The following is a 19,889-nucleotide window of genomic DNA, read 5'->3' as shown; positions in this document are numbered from 1 at the left end:
GTGAAATAGCCTGAACGTAATTTTGCAGCGACAGTTCTGTTAAGTTTTTCCGTAACTTGTATTTACTGCTTGTTGCGTCGGAAGCGGCCTGGAAACTGAGGTAGGCTACAAGCTGTGCAACGAGGCTCGTGTAATAGACTTTCTAATGGCATTTCAAGCCGGGCAGAGTTGCTCCAATACATTTTCATAGACCATTCGACGACCCCGTAAACTTCACATCACGTTGTTTTATGTAAGAGGCCGTTCACGAAGTGAGACGGGTTTTTACGCCCCCTCCCGGTTAGCGACACCGATATTACTCGGTAATTAATACCGTGTCAATGCGGACATTGTCAGTGCGTAAATCTGCCCGCCCTCTATCCATTTATGTCCATGTAAATTGAGACCGCATTAATTCCCGACAAGTCTCCGTTTACTCGGCGAGCACATAAATTGAGGTCGGGCGAGACGGTACGGCGCTGCAGGGAGCGGTGTAAACGAGCGCTCAATTAGTAATTAAAGCGCCACATAAGCGAGGGTCCGCTGATTGCGGATGCAGCACAGTGCCCGCCACCGGTCGCCTCCCGCTAATGTCAAGGCGTTGCTCAAACCTGGAAGGTCGGCAGCCGCGCGCGAGCAGGAATTCGGCCGCTATCTTCTGCGGGAAATAATTAACTCCGTCCGGCATTCGCCGCAATCGCGTGTCGCATCTAGGAAAAGCGCCGGCTCTGCTCCCAAGGCTAGCCGGCGCACCATTAGGTCAGCTGGGTGACTACTTTCGCTCTCGCCGGCTGACGGGGGCCGTGAGATTTCGGTGAATCTGATGTGGCGCAGAGCGCTTTTTGACGGTCCACGGAGCCGTGTATCGCAGATTGACTGACCAGTTCGCGTCACGACTTGTTGGCCAACAGCGCCACCGAGCGGTAGTCGGGGACTTTACACAACTGAAGCGGAGCCTTTGGCTCGCAATAGGTCTCAGCCACTGGGAACACACTCTACTTCTCCCACGGAGAGCAGAGAAAGTCATCACAATCCGAAAATCACAATACGCTGACGAGACCTCAGGCGATATTAATATCTTGAAACAATACGACTCAAAAAATATTAAAAGATTCCCGAGCGCTTTTTTTCACTTTTATTAAAATTCTATATTTATTAGAAAATGGAAACAAGAAATAACACTAGGGGTAACATTCGTCTCAAAATACTTCCTGCAATAGTGGTATCATTTATACGTGAAATTCAATATCGGGAGGCCTGTCACAATATCAACAGTCGATTCGACTGGCGACATACTTATTTTGGCATATTTAGCCGTCTTGTGTTATAAATCGCAGTATGCAGTTTCAAGGCAACGGCGCTTATCATTAAAGTTGTGAGAAAATAAAACGCTTACAGCCGTCTTTACGATTTTACCTATTTTGTGGTTACCGGTTTCGGCGCTTCAAAGCGCCATCTTCAGGCTGTAGTTGATGCTCCAGGGTTTGGCACGATTCCTATCTATACCACGTCAGTGGCCAATATAACTGGTTACCCAAACTGTCTGAAAACTTTGGTGTCAGCACTCCAACCTGATCGTTCGAGTGGAGGGACAAAAAAAGTAAACTTTGGTCTCTAATCGGCGATGAGTAAAAAATTAACGGGTGTTTCGGAAATTATCACAGGGATCGGAATGTGGAGTAACAAACTAACTGAAACATGCAAGTAAGATTTATGTTCAAACCTACTATATATAATGAAATCGACGGATACATAAGTGATTTGGTGATTTCGCGGAAGTGGATACAAATGTTTCAAACAAGCAATATTAATAGAGTAATGTAAATCGATGCATTCAGGTATTATGAGAATGAATTGTTCTAGCCTAGGGTATCACTTCTTGCTTGTGTGTTCTAAAAGCACCAACATTGAATCAGTAATTGTGATGCAGTCTTACGTAATTAGGTACTTGAATTTGTGTATTACCTGTCGTTGAATAATATCCAAGGAATATACAAACATTAACACAAATCGCGGATAAAATGTCATCACCCAACATCGAGCCGTAAAGAAAGTAACGACTGACTAACACATTACAACACATATGGTTGAACAGTACCGAGTACGCGTGCTTCAAAATTTAGAATTATTTTTATGCTACTTTTCACGTCTTATGGAACCTGCATATGATAATGTTTGCCATTAGGATTTAGGTACAGCACCTGGCAATAAAATGTGCAACATTTACAGAATATTTGAAAGAAGCACGCCCTTAATTTTCACATCGGGTAATTCTGATCAAAAGTACAAAAATACGCTATTAAACATACAGGATGTCCCAGGCTGAGCGGATGCGACAGGAACGATAATTCGAAGCAAAGGTGATGTACATGCAGATGTAGATATAGATTAAAAAGTCTAGTAAACATGGGCTCTAAAATGCACACCTTCCCAGCTATGAGCACTTGTTCATCTTCGCTCCTGTGAAACACGCCTCTTCTACTGAACAAGAGCTCATAGCTCTTAAGATACGTGATTCTTTGAGAAGGAGGGCTGAAATGCGAGGGTTTCCCAGAAAGTAATGTTCAAAGTGGCTCTAAGCACTATGGGACTTAACATCTGAGGTCATCAGACCCCTAGACTTAGAACTACTTAAACCTAACTAACCTAAGGACATCACACACATGATACCCGAGGCAGGATTCGAACCTGCGACCGTAGCAGCCGCGTGGTTCCGGACTGAAACCACAGCGGCCGGTGAAAGTAATGCATCTCATTTTTTTCTTCAACAATTATGTATTGAACATAAGAGAATTACACACACGAAGGTATGGCATTTTATCTACACACCCTATTTTTCCACGTAAGCTCCATCCCGCTCTATGGCCTTCCTCCAGCGCGAAGTAAGGGCATGTATGCCCTGTCGCTACCTGTCCTTGCCCTGGTGACGGAGCCAGTGCTTCACTGTGTGAATCATCTCCTCATCGTCTTCAAAATGTCTTCCACGAGTGGCATCCTTTGATGGATCAAGCAATGGGAAGCCCGAGGGGGACTAGGTCAGGGCTGTAGAGTGGATGAGGTAATACTGCCCGACCCTGTGCGGATAATTGCATCCACACTTCCTTTGCCGATTGACACATGCAGCACCAGCAAATGACAACATCAGCTCGCTACAACATGTCAGATGTGACAGCCGTGGATGGTCTCCCTGACCGCGGCAAATCGTGGAGCTCCGCCGAGCCGCCTTCTGATGACCTTGCCCTCCGTGCCCAGCGACTAATTGTACTTCCGTCGATAGCAGGTGCTCCATGGACTTTGCACAAGCTTTCGTGAATACTCCCCACAGTTTCTTTCTCTGCAGTGAGAAATTCAATGACGCCACGTTGCTTGTAACGTACGTCACCCACAGACGCCATTTCGAAACTGCTCTGTAGTTACGCTATCTGTCGGAAGTAAGGGAACTTGGCCCGCTCATTCAGGAGACCTCAAATAATACACACGTAACGTTTCGCATTCGTAGCATTGTTTTCGGCTGAGAAAAAAATGCTGTGCATTACTTTCTGGGCAACCCTCGTATGTGTAAGAATGAGTAGTAACCACATCAAGCCCCTCCTGTAGTGTCAAAGACAAACGTCTATTATAGGGAAGAATGGCCCTCACCTCAAAAAGTATTTGTGTCCGGATGTGGGCTACGTTTATCGAACATTTTCTGGTTCTGATCAGTAGTACCTCCTGTTAGGATATGGGATACTTTGAACACCTTACACACCTCCGAGTAAAACAGAAAGTATCCGGTGCAGATCGTCGACTTTCCTTAATCAGTACTCATACTGCTCCGTTTATAAGCCAGACGATCCTCGCAAAGACCCAGAAAATTGGAAGAAGAGGAAATAAACTGGGAACGACTTGTATACCGACGTCGCTTCGTCGACGAAATGGTAGAGACACAGCGGATAAGTGAGAAAATGGTGTTTTAGGTAATTGGTACTTACTCATCGGCTTCCACTTGCGTAACGGCTGGCGGCGCGGCCAGCGGTACTCACCTGTAAGAGAAGAGAAGACAAGGCAGAGGTTAGCTGGCGTTTTTAGGCCGTTCGTTATGCGCTGACCGGCCGATAGGCGGGTAGGCGTGCGCGGCCGGCGCGTACAGCCCGGCCTCCCAGATAACGTCTGCTAATTGAGCGTATAGCGCAGTAATTATACGGCCGTAAATTAAAGCGAGTAAACCAGTTCTGCGGGCAAATTTGTATACTGAATCGCATTAAAAGCGAGAGGCTATTTAGTAATTTCTCCGCGGCTGACTTTCAGAAACGGCGCGCCCGCTCACACGCGCGCTTTCGACAGGCCGGAGAAAACGTGGCGCGCGGGTAGTCGCGAGGACTCAGGGGCAGCTGATATGACAGGCATTTTTCCCCGACCAGACATGTATGCGCTGTCAGCGTTTGTCGTGTTCCCTGCAAATTGGGGGCTAGTACGGCCATGTTTTATGTCGTAGCCTTATCGCGTCGCTGACATGATTAAGTGACGACAGCTACACCTAACAAAATAAGGAAAGAAAGCTATAATAAAGATAACGGGCTGTTCTTCACCGTTTCCACGGACGAACACTGTGAGCACAGCAAAACCTCTTTGTTTTACGATAGAACAAGTCGCGTCCTCATAGTATGTGGTGTCACACGTAACTCTTTCCCCTCAAATGTCTTTTAGTGACCTATTTTCACCTAGACAAATCGCCACAACCGACTCATTATGTATTGACCAACGTATTCTCATCTTACCAGCAATAGAGATACAGACATCAACTATATTTCTTTAAAATGGAAACTGTGCCTTTTCTTTAACCAAAATAGGAATTTATAATGAGACAAATGTAATGACCAAATTGTTCAGTATGTCTGAGAATAAATTATGAAATAATATACTTTCACAGGATTTGAAGTACACTGGAACTACTGTTGCCACAAATTTTTAGCTAGGTGGTTTTATAAGATTACGGAAACACGTTGATCAATATTCTATCAACTAATTTTTACTTCGTTTACATGAAAACAGGTCACCAACTTATTTACAGTATCGACAGATATCTGACATGGGAGTGCTACATGGGTCACTGGGCATAAACAGTTTAGCAGACAAAACGATTCGTTTCTTAACAATAGAGTTGCATAACGGCATGGAATTTCTGTCACAATTAAACAAAGTGACTACTTCGACCAATGGCTGAAGATTCATCGTAAGTGTGAAACAATAAAGAATAAGTACACATAAGAAGTGGTAAAGTTACGTCAACAATCATTCGTAACATTACATCTCCATCATCTGCACAAACCACTGGGAAGTACGTTGGACAGGGCACTTGTTATTAGTGCTACCCCTTCCATCTAATATAGCCTTCGGGGTCTCTACTGGGGGATATGTAGCGGGTTGTGGTACATTCCTAGATTCTTCACGTAAAGCTAAAACTTCGAACACAGGTTTAAACATGATAGTTTGCGTCCATCTTGATTAGTATCTATTTTTCTCACAGTTAAGAATTTAACACGAATGAACATAGTATCGACAGTGTTTGATTCTAAGTGGACACCAGTTTCCATCACAATGCGACAGTATGTAGAAATTTTTCACAATAAAGGATGGCAGCCAATATTGACCAACTTTAGCAATTTCACCGATATTTAAGCTTCTGTTTCTCAATTTCGTTGATATGGCTTTTCTAATGAATGTGTCTTTCTATTCAGGAAGTGTACTTCTGATGAAGGTATATTTATATGTACCGAAACCTTGGTCTATTGGCTGCCATCCTTTATTGTGAAGAATTTTAACAGTTGCTGCTGCAGCCATGTTTAAAATCTTGAAGTATGTAGAAATTACAGGACTTAACATTACAATTTCCCTATCACCACTAGAGCCTAGATTACGTCTCGAAAACGAAGCAACTCTTAATGTGAAACGTTGTATATCTCTTTCCATTGTCATATATTTGCGCCCTGTATTCCAAGGGCTAATGACAAACCTGTAAGTTCTGTACTACTGACTAAATCTCTTGGGATGAGTCTAGAAAGCGATGGGAAGTGGCACAAAATTTCTAAAATCAGTTGTGGGGAGCAAAAATGCAAATCTTTGATGATTTGGGATATTTCTCGAAAAGCTTACTTCATTTCTGAAAGACATCACGCAAAAGACACTAATAAGTACGAGCTGAAGGGACTGCAACTGGTCAGTTTGGTTCATACAAAAGTATTGCATGGATGCTTACACTGCTTAAACGGGGAATCAGTGCAAGAAACGGAAATACTTGCAGTCACCCGATGAGAACTGTTGGCGCCCGTTTGAGCTCCTGTAGCTGTAAACGACGTTTGCTGCGGATCTCACAGTAACGTGACTGGGCGCTGCAACTGCGAACACTGAGTGAAGACAGTGTTGTCAATGGAGAAGCTAGTGCAGGGAGAACAGCATACGGCACGCCGCCCGCGGCAGCGGGGGTCGAAGCCGGCGCCATTCAGTGCTCCCGGATGTGTTCTGCGTCGCCGACGGGCCAGCTGCACAGGGTCATCTGCTCCCGTTGGCGCTAACTCAACACGACTTCATTCCGTCACCGCAGCCGGTATCCTAACATGTCGCGCTACACCTATGTTAAGTTCATCCACCTGAGGTGCACATCGGCCGGCGCAGTCAAAAGATACCGCCATTCATGTCACAAATACTGATACTCGCAAACTCATTCATTAGAACTTGTAAGGAAAAAAATTAGAACGTTGTTAATCTGTAACTTTTTCACAGGGAAAAAAAGTTTTTGTCATTTGTTATCCGGCTTCAAATTTAAAATGTTACCAGTATCAATGTCGATAACAGGCAAAAATCATCGACACTGTCGATTACCGGTACGAATGAGGTGTCTTATATACACAACTAACTCTGCATTGAACACTCAGACCGCGAGTCATACTCGCACTTGGCCATTTTTTAACGCAATCACATGCTAAAATCTGCGGCCCCAGTCATGGTTCATATACTGGTAACTTAAATTTTCCAGTGGATTTTTATTTTAGGCGCCTTATTGCGGTGATTCACCAGAGAAAACTTAAGAACGAACTTACAGTCGGCACTTGAGAACACTGCATACTTAGCATTTCTCTTTATCGCATGCCATTTGGCAAGTCTCTTGAAACCTACAGTTCTTTTTGGAGTGATCTTTTCCCATACTGACTTTAAAATGCTGTTGATGGCCACTTCAGGATAAGTAGATAAAACAAACTTAAAAGCTTACCGATGCATCTCGCTATCGCCAGCGAAAAAAAGAAACAGAAGCCATGTACAATAGAAGTTACAGACACCTAATACAAAAAAAATATTATCACTGCGAACAGTTTGGAATTAAGAAAGGATTATCAAGACTGTATTTATCTTAGCAGATAATATACTAGAGTCCATCAAACAGAAACTCTTATTCTGTTGCTTAGTTAACACTTTTGATTGAGTGAACCACAGTGTTCTTATCGAAAGGTTAATATATTGTGGAACAGTACACATAGCGCACTCATGATTTATATCTTATCTGCATGACAGAAAGTAACGTTTACCAGTTCTATGTAGTGTCGTAGCAATAGGCACACGAAATCCGAAGCAATGGTGTAACGCGGAATTTTTTTATTTCTGTTTCTTTTAGTTATTTCGTCCTTTTTGCAGATAATACAAATTGTTCAAGGCAAATGTTTTATCATTGGACGCAAACAATTTCGTACTTCTCATAATATTCCCAAGTTATAAAAATAGTCTAGCCAAACAATTAAATATAAGATTTAGGTCGTGTGCGGTCTTTGAGACTACGAATGAAAAGCTTCACTCCAAAACCTACGTCCTAGAATCAATCAAGAGCCTGAGTTCTGCTACATTTGCAGTATAATGATTACAGCCATAGGTAGCTTAAAAATGACGAAGTTAGTTTATACTTCATATTTACGCACATAATTGAGATACGATATCATTTTCTGCTGAAGAAGAACTTGTAGGAAACATTTTCAGACCAGAAAATCCTGTTACAAAATTGTACTGGGTGATTCAAAATGTTGCGCACAATATGCGGGAGCTGTTGAAGGAGTATCTACATACAACTCTGGAACAGTAAGTCAAGCTTTGGTAAGCGAGGAACACCAGAACAATTAATGAATACACGCCATAAGTTCAGCAAAGACAATGTACTGTTCACTCAACCAAGTTGTACATTAAAGAAGATGTCCAAAATGGTGACCACCACATCTTGGTAGAAAATTCTGGAGCACACTTCCAAGAACATCGAGCATGGTCCGAATATCATCAGATCCTAGCAAAAATTGTTGCTTCGTCGGGAACTGTTATCATGTCCAAGAGGCTTTCAATATACGAAAAAATAATTTATTTTTTTAAAATCCAGAATCGTCAGATGAGGGTGGAGAAGTGTCCACACGACGCCACACACGTCCCAGGTGCTGGATCGGGACGCCTCTTTCCCTTTTCTCCGTTTATCTTTGCTGAAATTAAGACGTGGTTGCATTGATTACCCTTGTTGTTCCTGACATTTTAAAGCTTTCAATGGCTCAGGTTTACTTCCAAGTCGGTAATCTCGAAGTAGTTCTGGTCCGACACCTCTATCAAGTCCTTCAATTTGTGTGCAACTTTTGAGTCACTCTGTATATGATGTTAGAGCGGAAATTCTTCTAGAGACGTCTAAACAAAATCGACAGCTTTTTAAATGAAAGTCCCGCCATTCAACTGTATAGATCCCGTCCAATCAAGATTTCGATCTTTGGCCATTTTCTAGTACCACTCTGTTGGGCATGATCAGACTTCTATAAACGAAGTTATATATTAAACTTGGATATATAAGCCAGGCGTCGTACCATAAAAACGAGAACATATTCACAAAGCGTCTCCCCTCGTTTTTGTGCTGTGACACTCGTATTATATAACCAAGTTTAATATATTTAGACGATTACTACGTTTGTAGGAATCTGCTCATGACCAACATTGTAGTACTGGAAAATGTCTAAAGGCTGAAATCATGAGTGTATAGCTAGCAGAATAAACGATATATACAATCAAATGACGAAATTCACATTAAAAAGTTTACATGACTGTGGCCCCAAACCATGGTTAACTTATCAAAGTTGGCAGCTATTTCAAAATACATGTATTCATTAATAGTCTTTATAGCACTGAACATACAAATGTTTAAAAAATCGTGTTACTAAGACTAGAAACAATACGTACAACGAATTCAAGAATTATACGTTAGTACGTGAAACAGTGATACGCATGAGTAAACACGTACTCAACGATCTGCCGAAGCATATTAAATATCTTGTGGATTATGTAGTGGCTTTTCCGATTGAATTAAATGAGTTTTCGGAGGTATGAATTAAAAACGAAAAAACACCTTCAGTCACAATTTTTCGTGTTTTATTAAGTACACGATGCATTGCGGACCCTATGGGTCCATCATCAGGTGTAATTCGTCTTAATACATGCTTTATTTTTTTCTCTTGAATGAGGTGAAACGCATATTCCAAATAATCCATGAAAAGCGTTTTTAACGTTTTAGCACCAGCAAACATTCTTTTCTCCATCGTTTTCGTACATTCACTTCAGACATCTGTGAAGTGTTTACAAACGTGGGTATGCGAAAGTGCCTCTTGAATGAAGTGATATGTACGAAACGATGGAGAAGAGAATGTACGTTGGTGCTAAAACGTTAAAAACGCTTTTCTTAGATTACTTGGAAGATGAATTTTACCTCATTCAAGAAAAAAAATGAAGCATGTATTAAGACTAATTACACCGGCTGCTGGACCCACAGGGTCCGAAATGCATCGTTTACTTAATAAAAAACGAAAAATTGTGACTGAAGGTGATTTTTAATTCGTATCTCCAGTGTATTGAATAGCCACGTTTCAAGCTGTGAAATATGGATAAATAAGTTCCTAATGAGTATCTTCTTCTACTCCATTAAAAAGTACTTTCCTTCGCACTCTTAAAATTAATGTTTTCGATTATAATATAATTAATGTTAGCACTGTAATATACAATATTTCCTAAAGGTATTATTTTATTGTACTTAAATAAAATGGAAATCCTTGTCGTCTTACCACATCCCAGACATTCCTCTCCGCGGTAGCCACGTAAAAAAATTTCATTTAATGTAATGAAAATACCCTTACATTGTCAACCGAATTCCGAATTTTGTGTGCGTTGAGTGATAGCGAGACCATGAAACCAACAAGGAGTTAAAGTGAGCAGCTTACCATTCTTGATTTCCCAGGTAAATTCGATTTTTTTAAATGGAGAATTAGTAGCGTACCAGTCAAAAAGCACCAGCGAACAAGTCGAGCAATATGTGAAGCTTTTTGTGAAAATCATGCGATCGTAAATCAGAGTTTCGAGTAACCAGTTCCACGTTACATGTGCCCTAGTTCGCAAAAGCGAGTAATTACACACAACGAGCTGAATGAACGCTGTCGAGTTTTCGCCTCATTTTTTTCCTTTCCTGTCTGTTCGTACAACGATTCATGAGCAGTGTTGTCTTTTTAGCACTTTTAAATTCTGAAACGACGAGGTGGTTGCGATATTATGCAAATTATCTGTGCTAATGGTGAAATGTCTCCTTAGAAAAATTATACATGACTGTGCTTAAACTGACACACAATATTTTTTAGCCCAACGCAATCTGACTTTCAATAATCCCTACAAGAGAATGGCCCTGACTAACAATAACCTATACCTTTCATGAATCACTTACCTCACAAAAATCTTCGTTACTCGAACTATTGCAATACAGCGAGCGCCACTACTGCCAGCTAAATAAGAGATTGAAACTACTGAAGGCACTAACTACTGATAGGCAGTTAGCAAAAGAAAGATTTTGATAGAGAACAAACAATGTATTTACCTTAATAGTGTACAAAAGTCGTAATATATATATCAGTCCATTATATCCAATATTACAAATTTACTCTTTCTGATGGACACACGTCCAGATCGTCCGCTCTCAAAATTCCGCCATCTCTCTCCCCACATCCACCACCGCTGGCGGCTCACCTCCAACTGCGCAACGCTGCGCGCTGTTAACAGCCAACTGCCCACTACAATAGAGAGTATCTCAACAATGCCAACCAGCCACAGACTGCACACAGCACAGCCAGTGGTTTTCATACAGAGCGCTACGTGGTGTTACCAATATAAAAACCTAAACAGCCTACTTACAATGGTTTTATTCAACTTAAAGGCCAACAGTGAATGAGCAGTCTCCCGAAATAAAAGTAATGACGCCGCTGTGACTAAGGGTCGGCAAAGGCTTGTAGGAACTGCCCTGCATGTTTAGTGTCCTTAACTTAACAAAATGTGTATGTAATTCAAATAATTTTCCATGTCAGATCTGATGCATTCATATTTTGACGTGTTTTGCCAGAAGGCAGCTATTATTGTTTTGTTATTGTTAACACAGTTTTTTTATTATAGCACTGGAAACGATTTATAGTAAACAGTGTAAGAGTGTTAAGACTGTCCATAGAAAAGCAACTGTGTCCATCCACAGAACGTATATGTTAAGAGTTGAACAATTTTCCACGTAAATGTGTAGCGCTGCAGTGGTAACTAACGTGTAGAATAAAATTTAATATTAATTTCCAAAAAATATAGTATTTTATGGTAATTTCCGGCACAGAATATATAAAAACAAACAGAGACAGGACGACCAAAATATAGCGTAACTATAGGGTTGGACGTTGAGGATATATGGTCCTGGTAGGAATGTGGGTGGTTATAGCGCCTGACAAGGTCTCAGCGGTGTTCTTTTTTTTTTCTCTCTCTCTCTCCTTCCTTCATTGTATTTCAGTGTCCCATATGGGGCGGGCTGGCAGCAGCATAGGCCATGCTCTTCAGCCGAGAGACAGTAAGTACAGAGTATGGAGACATTTAAAACAACATAAAGAACGAAATGCAGCGAAACTGACATATAAAAGGGGAAACATAATGAAAGATATCGTAAAAAAAGGTGTGAGTGTAAATCAGTGGTGGTTTAGCACAGTCTGTTAAATAAACACTAGTTTATGTTTGAACATACGTGATTCCTGAACCACGCTTTGAACTATGGGACTCAATGATTCGAGAGGCAATGGAAATTAGACTCTGGGGCAAAAGCTTCAATAGAGAGACACAGGTTATGCACTGAGCAACGCCTGGAAGCGGACGACTGATTAATAAAAAAAGTAGAGAAATACTTTTTCGTAGCTTACCGCCCGATGCGAATGATCGCGCAGCTAGCGACGCTGGGTATAGTGCACAAACATTATGTATGAACACAAAGGGCGCCACCTCAGTATACTCCATTTCCGTGACGTCATCTCGACGTAGTCCAGCCAATCAGATGTCGCCGCTTAGGTATAAAGCTGGGAGTCTCGCCAATTTCTCGACAGTCAGTCTTCGCCCCAGACGACGACGATGGAGGGAGCCCGCGAAAGCTTAGCATTTCATCCAAATTTGACACGGCAGTTTTAATGAGAACTTCCTGTTCAAGGACTCCGTCGCGAAAGACTTGGTAGTCACAGAACATATAATGTTTTGGAATAGCGCAGTTTCAGAAAAATAATTCGATGCTGTTGCGATAGAACAAATACTGTATGAAGTGCGGTTTTAGTAACAATGCACTGAAGCTCAAATAGTTATAGGTACGGAAAGCTGGCTAAAGTTGGAAATAAGATCAGCCGAAATTTTTTCAAACGACCTAAATGTGTTCAGAAAGGATAGATTAAATACAGAGTGAAAATACACAGTGATACGGTCTCTGCTTACCACTTCGTTCGGCTACGTGATTCTAGATTGAAGCTGAACTCTTCGTTGTATATGCACTGAAAAATAACTTACTTCAGCCTCTGAAAGCTACAACAATTATCTATCCCAACATTCCATGTCGACGGGGCCACACAAACTGGTATCAAGAAGGTAAAAAGAGAATTGCAACAAGTGTTAAACCTCATTACGCTATAACGATAGGGTTGGATAAAAAGTGCAAATAAGGTCAACGCCAACTATCTCCAAAATAAACAATTACCACAAGCTACAAAATCTTCTGGATATTACAGTAAAATATGCAATGGAGTTTAAATGGGAAGCTATTATTCGATAAAAATAGACATCTGAACGGCATACCGAGATCAGTACTAATTCTTCAAGTTCCTCCTAAAGCAGAAACCACAGGCGTTGTAAACTGAATACAAATCTTATTGTCAGGCGCAATGTGCTGCAGTTCGTATTACACTAGATAGTTCAAATCTGGAGCACTTCTAGGGATAGACACAACTGCGTAATCTATTTCGTACCTAAAACTTTTATTTTGTAATTGCCGATTATCGTTAACCAATAGTATCTCATTAAACTGTAAGGAAACATTACTTGCTTATGATAGGAAGCAACTGTATTTCTAAACTGATTACGGAGCATTTTGTGTAGTTGGATTAGTAGTACCGATTACACTTTCTGTAAAGCACTTCATGTCTCAAAGATAAATTGTTATTGGGTTCGTCCCAGTATCTTCATTAGGGAACCATAACATCCACAATAGGAATACATGAGACCACGTGTTACTTCGCTGTATTGCACATGATCTTATGGCAACATGTAGCTTGTTGCGCGTGATGTTGAATGTAGCCGCAGACAATTCAGTGCCAATTAATTCTACTAGGAATGGCTGGAGAAACCTACAACGTGCGTAATGCCGGTGTTATGGCTGTGGGCGTGGTTCAGCATGCTCGAGTAGCCCCTAAACGGCGCTATAAAACCGACAAGTCCGCCGTATGCTGTTTACGTCATTATGCTGTCCGGTACCTCATTTTTCTTTCCTGCCTCATACAGCCCAAACAGGATTACTGACTGTCACTTGGGACTCCGTAGCGCTTCAGATATTTCACTGGATGATTACAGCTCACATTTTTCCTACTTTGAAGTAAATGGTGCGGAATAATTACTCTCAAAGAACGCGAGAAGTTCCTTTTTTTTTCTCTGTTAGTTGTGCGGGTAGCGAAAAGCGGAATGGTTTCTTTTGAGTACCAAAGGCATCAGCATCATTTATGTAATAATGTTTCTGCGTGGCTGTGTGGACTAATTAAAATGTCACATTTAAAATCACTTAATCTTATCTCCACATTATGAAAAATACAAAGCGAATGGATTACTTAACAATGTCCTTATTAACACATTTTCTAGAGGTTTCCCGAGTACTGATTGTTTACTGTATACTCCTTTGCAGTATGTGGTGTATTCGTACAACTGTTAGCAATAAGCGTAATTCTCATCAGCATACTTATTTTACACAGGGAGATACAATGTCTTGAAAACTAGAAAAAACGTCTACATTCTATTGCAGATTTTCCAGGATATTAGACGTCTACCTTTGTACTTCGACATGTCACCCTACGATGTGTCACAGTGCCTGTGTCATTTCATTCGTTTCCTGTTCCAATAGCGAATGGTAACTGTATGAAACGCCCCCTTTTGAACAATTATACAAGTCTGTGCTTATCCTGACACACAATGTTTTTAGCGCAACGCAATCTGACTTTCAAAAATCCCTACAAAAGAATGGCCCTGACTATAACATTAACCTATACCTTTCACAAATCACTTACCTCACAAAAATCTTAGTTACTCGAACTACTGCAATACAGCGAGCGCCACTACTGCCAGCTAAATAAAAGATTCAAACTACGGAAGGCGCCAACTACTGATAGGCATAGTTAGCAAATGAAAGATTTTGATAGAGAACAAACAATGTATTTACCTTAATAGTCATCAAAAGTCATAATATATATAGCAGTTCATGATATCCAGTATTACAAATTTCAAAACTCCGCCATCTCTCTCCCCACATCCACCACTGCTGGCGGCTCACCTCCAACTGCGCCACGCTACGCGCTGTTAACATCCAGCTGCCCAACACTACAATGGCAGACAACAATGCAAACTAGCCACAGACTGCACACAGCACAGCCAGTGATTTTCATACAGAGCGCTACGTGGCGTTACCAGTGTAAAAACCTAAACGGCCTACTTACAACTGGAAAGAATGACAGCTGTATGAGCTTCAATTTTTTTCTGACATTGTTGTCGACGTCATTTTGTTACTTATATGTCGGACAAAGTAAAACCTCGCTCGACTCTTCTTCAAGTTTTAGATGCGAATGTCTCAGTGATGCGCAACGCCTCTCTTGTAGCGCCTACAGCAGCAGCTGGTTCAGCAACTCTGTAGCGATCTAATGAGTTAGCAGTAAAACAGCAATAAATTAAAACGTCATGCCCGATGCTCAAGTTTTACTGCATGAACAGCGAAAATGTAGTAAGAGAAAAACTTTTAAACTTTCATAATTTTGCGCGGGTTGTCAGCAAGAAGACCTTGGCAAAGGTTTGAAATTGTGTGTAAAATTTTTTGCAAGTCACTAAACGTTCTCATTCTCAAATACTGGATGACTATAGTTCGGGTATTTGCTGGCCGACAGTTGCCCTGCCTCAAGACACACACACAGTTTCTAACTGTAAACTTTTAACGTAAGATAATACCTCTTAATGAGTTCATTATGATGACATTTTTAATTTTTAAATTCGGCCACAAATTACTCGAAATATTGAAAATAAAATTTTTGGTGCCCCTGGAAACGTTATACAGGCAACCTGCAACTGATGCGGGGTTCTGGGATAGCGAAGTAATACAAAGTGCTGATAAAGAACAAAAATAAGCCACACCAGGCATATGTTTAACGTGTCAATGAGAATGTACTGCAAATGCTTTCGACGGGCCCCCATCGGGAAAACACAGAATTGTCTTACAAGCTTTTCACTGACTTCTACAAATCCAGAATTTCTCATCATAGTTTTCCGCTGTGGGTGTTACTTATTGAATGTAACCTGCAAAATAACGTATACCTTCATGTGTTAACAAGGCACAAACAATTTTTTCTGTTTAATAATCACTGGATGAAAACTGAAGTGCTGTTGGAATAAGTTCACTAATTAAACCACAAATACTATGAGCGCGAGCACGTTCTGGAAAGGCACAGGTATAATTCATAACGTCTGAATAACATCACAGATGATATTGGCAATTTGGCATCATCGATCGTTCACAACGCTTTTTTCTTTTAAATGCAGAGTTTGCTGATTTTGAGGTACCGTGGTACATAACAGTGTGAAGTTTAACATATTACGTTAATTTTCGCCTTTTAGTGCCAGTGACTTACAACGAAGATATCAGTGCTAATTTGTGTGTGAGATACTGAACGCTGCATTCTCCACAAGACTGTCTTCAGACCTCAGAATTTCAAATGCCCGACAGATTTCTTTATTGTATTACGTAAAGTAATTTTTACGAAAGATATGACTCAAAAACTGAAAGCATTTTGTTTTTCATAGCTAATCGACGATGTGCTACCTGTGATCCCACGCTCGCGTTACGAACTATCTAATTTTCTAGATAATTTGTAGCTGACACTCGATTTGTTACACGATGACACTTGTTCATCTGCGGATAGAGAAGTTTTTAGGTCTGTCATAAACTGCAGACAGCTGATATATATCAAGAAAAGTTTTTGAACCAGAACAAAACACCGCAAAGGTCCTTCACTTACCAACACCCCAATCAAATTCACTTTTGTTCCTCTTTAACGCAGAAGCTTACGGTCAGGGCTAATCAACTGATATTCACAACATTCGCGAGCAAGCCGAAACTAAATTATTACCTTTAAACAGTCCATTCGGGAAATCAAAGTTATTTTTAACGACGACATGAGAGCTATCAAAACGGACATCCGCGAAGAAACAACCGATATCGCACCGAAACAACAAGTGAGAAAAAGCACAAACGGAACTGACGATCCTCCGAAACGCGAAAGACGAATAAAAGAGTGTGGTCGTAGCTACTTTTGTAATTCCGAACACTGAATCAATTTGCAGCTCCGAAGACCACTAAAGTCATTTATTCATATAGACGACTGGATTCGACAATTTTCTGGTACCATCTTGCAAAAGATGGGGCGGAAAATGCAACTAACATAACAGCAATTTGTTATATTTGTATGCAAAATTTGTAGTGCATTGAATAGCAATGTATCAATGTTTACGTCATCATATAATATCCTCCTTCAGTACAGTTAAATGGTGCTATACAATGCGTGTCCACGTTTGTTGTTGTTGTTGTGGTCTTCAATCCTGAGACTGGTTTGATCCAGCTCTCCATGCTACTCTATCCTGTGCAAGCTTTTTCATCTCCCAGTACCTACTGCAACCTACATCCTTCTGAATCTGCTTAGTGTATTCATCTCTTGGTCTCCCCCTACGATTTTTACCCTCCACGCTGCCCTCCAATACTAAATTGGTGATCCCTTGATGCCTCAGAACATGTCCTACCACGTTTGTATCGTGTGATATACCAGAAATCGGCATGTCAGTTTCAAAATAACAGCTATATACACACATACTAGTGCGCCGAGCACGAGTCCTCATATTCGTCACCACTTTACAACTGACAGATCCCAGCGTAACCATTCTTAGTGATACATAAGTACATCAGATGGCACAGTGGTAGTACAAAGCAGTACTATCATCTCACATTAGATTAAGGCATGGGTCTACTATTCCATACAATTATATACGCCTAAATTATTATCAAAACATGTAAGGTAAGTCAGTACTCCACATTCAAAAAAACTGTCTGTAAAACAATGTGCAACATTCATAAAACGTAGTTTACACATAAATCTTTCTATATCATTTGAGATAATTTTTAAAAATGTTTTAGAAACATTCTTAACAATTCTTTACCAAATTTTCCTTTATAAAAAAATCCCAACCAAAACGAGGAATTATAACCACTCAAAAGCTCTCTATGATAGCTAATTGTATCGTACGTAGGTTGATTTTAGTACATCCTCGTATAGCTCGATATCTAGAGGCACGGATATTACATTTCGTGAAGAATACATTCAACCTATGTGTACCAACAATGGAGCTATTTAACGTTTGTGCTTTTGTTGTCTGTTACGATGTTTACACGAGCTTATCGAAGACCGTTACTCGAGGTCTAGGTGGAATCTCGTGGTAGTGGTAAATTCTATGGGACCAAACTGCTGAGGTCATCGGTCCCTAGGCTTACACACTACGTTAAGTTAGATTAAGCACTAACTTATGCTAAGGGCAACACACACACACACACACACACACACACATACACACACACACACATGCCCGAGGGAGGACTCGAACCTCCGCCGACGGGTGGGAGGAGGGGGGGGGGGGGGGTTACGGTGGAACGTCGTTACCTGATGCCTACGTACAATCTGATCACCTGATATCTAGCTGAACACTCTTAAACTGAGTCCATGATCCAGCATTACCAGCTCACTCTTACGTATACAGAACCGAAGATGGAAACAGAGAATTTTAGCGATGTTGGCAGTTGCAAATTTATTCAGTGATCATACTATTACAATATTACTACAATAACGTGTCATTCCATCTGTTCCGCGTTACAGGACAATGGAGCGACTGTGAGTTTTTGCTCGAAACGTAAGGTTTCCCTGTGGGCTGTACTCAGTAGCCAGCGAGACTGCCCGGTTGGTGGTGAGGAAGGCGATTGAGACAGGCGAGGAGCCGCCAGCGCAGACAGCACACAACAGACAGCAGGCGCGGAGGCAGACACCACACGGCAGGTCCCGCCGCCTCCGGCGCGGGGGCGGCGCGGCGCAGCGCAGCGCGTGATTTACGAGCCGTAAAGCCGTTCGACTTATGAGACAGCGCAATGCGCGACGCACGATGCCAATCTGTCCGGCCGGCAGCCGGCGTCGAAGCCGAGGCCGCTCATAACGAATCCGGCTCGCCGCGTCGCGTCGTTTCGCCGTTAGCTCGCGCCCGACGCCTGATTTACACGAGGCGCGCGGTAACGAGCGGGGGTCGTCGTACGTGGCAACGCTCCTCTCCGACAGCGGCCGCACACGAGTGGGCCACGGTACGTGGCACGGCTCCTGTCGCAGCTGCGACCAAACCACTGCCGTCAGATGAAGGTTACAGACTGAAGAGGGGAGTAAGACACTAGAGCAGAGGGGACTCAAATTCTTGTTCGGCCGTGCAGAGTACGATTCAGTTGCCCCTGCCTAAGGATTTTATGCAACCCACAACGCCTTCAAATGCTAAATGCAAGATTTTCATAGTCTCTCCCTCGCTACATGCGAACTGTCACTTCTACAGAAAAAATGGACAAGACCATTTTGTATGAAATTTAATACAAGGAACATCAAAAAGAATCATCCGATTTGGCACTTCTATATTTCTGAAACCAAAAAACATATACAATGAATTTTGTTTTTTGATGAACAGGAAACTCAGAAAGTTTTTTTTTCGTACCTTTTGATAGGGGTTCAGAATGCCCCCCCCCCCCCCTCCCCCTTGATAAACGGCGTATGTCAATGCATTATTCAAATTGTTCCCACACTGCAGCGAGCATGTCTTGAGTTACAGCTTCCACAACTGCTTTTGTGCGATGTCTCCGTTCATTCATTGTCGTTGGTACAGGAGGCACATAAACAGAGTATTTTACAAACCCCCACAAGAAATAACTACATACCATAAGGCCCGGTAACCTTGGAGGCCAGTAACGTAACGCTGAAACATTTGCTCCAGTGTGACCGATCCATCGCTCAGTAATCCTTTGATTTAAAATTCCCGCACTTCCAGATGCCAGTGTGGCGGTGCCCCGTCCTGTTGGTAAATTAAGTCGTTCGAATCAGTCTCCAATCGTGGGAAAAGAAAGTTCTCAAGCATACTGAGATATGTGCTACCTGTAACAGTGTTCTCGGCAAAGAAAAATGGACAATACACCTTCCCCGTGTAACTGCACAAAAATTCCTGGCCGGGTTGGG

At 41.7% G+C, this 19,889-nt stretch overlaps 1 protein-coding gene across 1 annotated transcript in view; it reads right to left on the bottom strand.

The window, feature by feature from the left end:
• Positions 1-3,783: 3,783 nt before the first annotated feature.
• The window catches only part of LOC124619970 (intrastrand cross-link recognition protein-like), a 235,077-nt gene continuing 218,971 nt past the window's right edge, over positions 3,784-19,889 (bottom strand). The window contains exon 2 of the mRNA XM_047146632.1: positions 3,784-4,001. Coding sequence (XP_047002588.1) covers positions 3,784-4,001 — 218 coding nt within the window. The remainder of the gene's footprint in view (positions 4,002-19,889) is intronic.

The sequence above is a fragment of the Schistocerca americana genome, chromosome 6 (genome assembly GCF_021461395.2).
Source record: "Schistocerca americana isolate TAMUIC-IGC-003095 chromosome 6, iqSchAmer2.1, whole genome shotgun sequence".
Lineage (NCBI taxonomy): Eukaryota > Metazoa > Arthropoda > Insecta > Orthoptera > Acrididae > Schistocerca > Schistocerca americana.
The sequence above is the reverse complement of the archived record's forward strand: the minus strand, read 5'-3'. Positions and strand labels throughout refer to the sequence as shown.